At 38.2% G+C, this 4676-nt stretch overlaps 1 protein-coding gene across 2 annotated transcripts in view; it reads left to right on the forward strand.

Annotated features, from left to right (window-relative positions):
* Window positions 1–3706, forward strand: part of VKORC1L1 (vitamin K epoxide reductase complex subunit 1 like 1) — a 63616-nt gene extending 59910 nt beyond the window's left edge. For both annotated transcript variants that reach the window (XM_081053031.1, XM_081053030.1), the window contains one exon: window positions 625–3706. In XM_081053031.1, coding sequence (XP_080909157.1) covers window positions 625–814 — 190 coding nt within the window. In that variant the 3' untranslated portion in view covers window positions 815–3706. The remainder of the gene's footprint in view (window positions 1–624) is intronic.
* Window positions 3707–4676: the final 970 nt, after the last annotated feature.

Genomic DNA, 4676 nt, shown 5'->3' on the forward strand with positions numbered 1-4676 from the left:
TTGTTTCTTGATCTGGTTTCACCCACCCATGGCCAACTGGCCAAGTGTGGTTTCCCTTATCCTCCAGGGTGAGCGCTTTCTGAAATGTTGGGGTTCTTTTTCCTTCTTTAGCAGCATGTTGATGTAATAATCTCCCATTATGGATTTTTGATAAATTTGGTCTAAACACGGAAAAGCAAATTTTACTTTCCCCCGCTGGGGAGCTGTAGTGAAAAGGCCAGGGAGAATGTGTCCTGTTTGGAAGAGAAGGTTGTGGGCCTCATGTCCCTTTATTCATTAACAAAAGCGGGCTGTCAGCTTCACAAATCAGCTTCATTGCATAATATGATTGCAAGAGTGCATATTTTCTTTGTATGTCTCAACTAAGGCCAGTTTATGAAATAAGTACTATTTTGTCTAAATATTGACAAGGCAAAAGCATTGCAGCTCTAACACTGGTATTCTGTATGCAAAGTCAACCTGCGTAATGTTAACAAAACAGGCCCGTAGTTTTTGTCCTCAGTAGTGTTTCGCAGTAAGACCGGTATTCCAACCCTGTAGCAAATCATAAAATGTTACCTTTTAACTCAGCGACTTCCTCTCAGTGTCAGAGCTCATTGAGCCAGGTGTCTCTTTCTCTTGCAGGCATGACAGCAAGTGCAGTTGCAGCTTTAATCCTCATGACGTCCTCCATCGTGTCTGTGGTAGGCTCTTTGTACCTGGCCTACATTCTGTACTTTGTGCTGAAGGAGTTTTGCATCATCTGCGTGGTCACCTACGTGCTGAACTTCATTCTTCTTATCATCAACTACAAACGACTAGTTTACTTGAATGAGGCCTGGAAACGGCAGCTGCAGCCCAAGCAGGACTGACCGCCTGACAAACTCTCACCTGACAGTCTGAAGTCCCTTTTCCATTAAGTTTATTTTGCAGCATTTTTTTATTCTTCAAAACAGACAGTTTCCCTAAGAATCTTAAACTGATTTTTTGATATCTTGTAAATTACAAGGGTATTTTCTGTGTCAATCTTCATTTTATGGATACAAAAAAAAGCATATGATGAACCAATCAAAGACAAGCTTTAACTTTACTTTGAAGATGTTTCTGGAATAATTAAATGTAGCCCTAGTCCCCTCCCCTCAATGGTAAAGTGAACAACCATTGCTAGTAATTTTCCAATGTGTATGAATTCAATTCAGGTATAACAATATGTGATCATGACATGAAAATATTTTAGAATAGATACTGTATTAAATATTGCCATGTTTACAATATGTAATATGTTTTTAGCCGATGGATTTAAACATGTAGCGTCAACTAGAATCCATTTATGTGACATTTGTAAATAAAGGTAGAAATATTGGATCCAACTCTACAAAACTTACTGCACAGTTTAATTGAAGTGTAGCAATGCAGAATTGTCAGATCAGAAATAACTGAAGAAATAGTGAAAGTATTAGGTGCACACAGAAAGCATCTTGTGAAAAGTACTGACAGCTGTGGGTCCAGCACTGACAGCCAAAATAATACGGTGGTTGATTCCCTTTCATGTCCTTCCTCTGAAAGGAAGAAACTGGATATTCAAATCAAACATCATTTATAACCTTACAGAATGAGTCATGTGACCAAACCAAGCCTTCAGGACACTAGAGATGGGAAAATGGGTAGATTTCTCTGGAGGAAAGCTGGAAATATTAATATGGCATTTTAAGGTAGTCTCTTAGAACAGTTGAATTTTTACACAGACATTTGTCCTTAACGTTGGTGCCAACCAAACAGTATTATGGCTCTGAAATAACCAGTATAACCCAGTCGCTCCTGAGTATGATTGCTCTTGGGTAGTGTTTTCCCTGTTTTCTTTCTGCACTAATTAGATGTCTAGTTTAATTGTTTTAGAGTCAAATACTGGATTTGTGAACTTGAGGGCTGACACGCTCACTGCTCAATTTACTTAACTGGGAGGCGTACTACAGTAGAAATATCTGAAGGTGAAATGCAGCAATGTCATTACTCTTTCTGATAACTCCACAAATGCAGACTTTTTAGTGATTTGAATACATCCAGCTAAAATTTTGACAGTGTTTCTATGGTTAACATCTTATGTCAAAATGTTAAAAGTGCCTTCTGTCTTAAATCTCAAACCAAATATTGTGTGTTGAACTTGGGCAGAAGTGTCCGTCCTCCCTCCCTCCCTTGCTCCCTCCCTCCCTCCCTACACAGCTTGCATTCTATAGAAAGGTTCTGTATGATCGTTTTATTCCTTAGATTGAGAAGTAGTAGCAATGTTTTGCTTCCAATTAGATTAACCATTATGTTAAAAATAGACCCGTAAATTGAATGCTTTGTTCACCTTCCTTTTGAAGGGAGGGGTCAGGCTCTGCTCTATAAACGTATATGTGTAGTCAGCCGCTATTTCCAACTACTGTCATAATTGATGCAACGTATTCTCCTGGCCTAGAGCAGGTATAAAATCTGAATTGTAATGACCTATTAAGGAGTTCAGATCAGTTTGGTAAAAGATAGCTTAATTCAGATTTCATCCAGACTGATGTTTTCCCATAAATGTGAATATTTCAATGCCTACTTTATTATGTATGTATTGTTCTTCTTTCTATAAAGAACTGTAGAAAGCATTGATTAGATGTCTCGTGTTTATGAACAAGTCCTAATATTGAAGTTGAACTGTACAATGAAGTCGTGTGTTAAAAGTGCTTCAGTTCTACCAAACCGTTTACTGCTTCTCTTTTCCCGCTAGCGTGGAAAGCTAACGGTTGAGACTTCTGTGGTATATATAACACTGGTTGTGCTAAAAGGTCCTTGTGTCCCAATTTAAAATGGTTTTTCATGATATTTTGGATCAGTCAGCAGAGTATAGTTAAAGCTTGTCTTGATGTTGCATTCTTGTAAATGTCTACAGCTCAATGAGAAAATGTACAAATGTTCAGCCAGGCCTTTCAAGTTTTCCTTTGCTTTCCTAAGCCTGGGAGAAAACACCACTGTTTCAGTTGTATAAAAAATTTTGCCACATTCCTCTGACCCAGAATGAATGTCCTTTTTCTCATCTATCAGTGAGTGCCAGCACTGCGGTGCCAGCACCCCAGTGAGCGGCAGACCCTGCTGGGTGTCACTGGGTGTCTCTGCCCCGGACGAATCCAGCTGCTTCTCTGCATCGTCTGTGCCCCCACAGAACTGGGGGACGGGACACGTGTTATAAATTGTAGGATGGTTGTGACTGTTTTAGACTGAATATTCAAACACTGCAAAATTACTAGCCACCAGCATTGGAGAGCAGATTAGGGGGGAAATTGATTTCTGTTTTTGGCAGTAATTCCATGCTTCTTGGTTTTTGAAATGATTTGTAACAAATGATGAAGCCTCTTACTTACTTGACAGTCACATCATTTGAAGAAATGTCTGGTTAGATGACAACTTCTGGGGAATCTAGGTGGTTTGGAGAATTTCATTTGGTTTTTCATTGCAGCTAGTTGCTGTCAGTGAGGGTAAACTTCTGGTGAAATAACGCAGGTTTAACTAGCTGTGTGCCAGGAATTACTTTTACTTGATGTATATACCCTCCTTAAATCCATTACTTTTAAAGATGGTGAAAGCATTGACTATTTTCATATGAAGAGACAAAGATCTGCAATTTGGTACAAGAGATCTCTGGGCCTATTAGTAGGGTAGAGGACCAAGACTACAGTGAAATTAAAACTATTTGTTGGCTTTAGTCTGCTTGTAGTTCTATTTATTTTTAAGACATCAGCAAAAGTGCAGTTATCTTCAGTCGTTACTTCCTAACTTGGATTGGTACCACTGCTGACAGACCTTAAAAATCAGTATTAATTAAACAGATGCCAACAGAAAACCAACTATCATGTTTGCTAACCTGTTTGGGAAGGAGTACCTAACATGCAACCTTTGTCCTCACGTATTTTCCCTCCACATGCAAGTCCTACAACATCTCTATTCAGACGTGGTAGGCAGCACTTGGGATTCCTAATCTGTGAGAACTTCCCTTTAGTAAAACAAAATGAACCAGGTGGAAGTCCAGGCTACTTTGGTTCAACATGTTTTTGACAAATTAGCCCAGAAAAGGTAAAATACTTTGTTATAAAACTGTATTAAGCATGGCCTAAGTATGAGGTGTATGATCTGTATAGTATGTTCCATCAAAAATATTTATTACTAGTGCTTTACACTCCAGAGTAAACATTCACTTAAAATGGAGTTCACTGGGCAGATCTCCCCTTTCAATATAGATAGGAATATTCTTTACCAGAGATTTAGGACAGTTTTGCTAACTGGTAAAAACAAATGTAAATATGTAAGAATGTTTATTTGTTGCACATAACTTTTTTGGTATAAAATAAATGTAGAAGTTGCCAGTGTAAATTGTGCTGCCATCGTTCTTATACTGTAGTATGACATTTCAAAAGAGCTGAAATGAATTCACTCAAAGTATGCTTGAAGTAACCTCATACTGTAACCTTATTTCTAAAGGTGTACTACGTTGATTCTTTTTCTCTTAAATTGTATGTAACTGATAGAAAACACAAGAGATTCTCTTAGAGATTCTAATTCTTGGAATTCCTATAGGTTTATGATGTATGCGGTTGTCAAGAATTAACGAAAAGGTGTTAGTGCTTTCGGTTTTGTAAGCACACAGAATGTATTAATCAGCTGTTTTTTTCACTGCT

This window comes from Rhinolophus hipposideros (genome assembly GCF_964194185.1).
Source record: "Rhinolophus hipposideros genome assembly, chromosome: 7".
In the NCBI taxonomy this organism is placed as follows: domain Eukaryota; kingdom Metazoa; phylum Chordata; class Mammalia; order Chiroptera; family Rhinolophidae; genus Rhinolophus; species Rhinolophus hipposideros.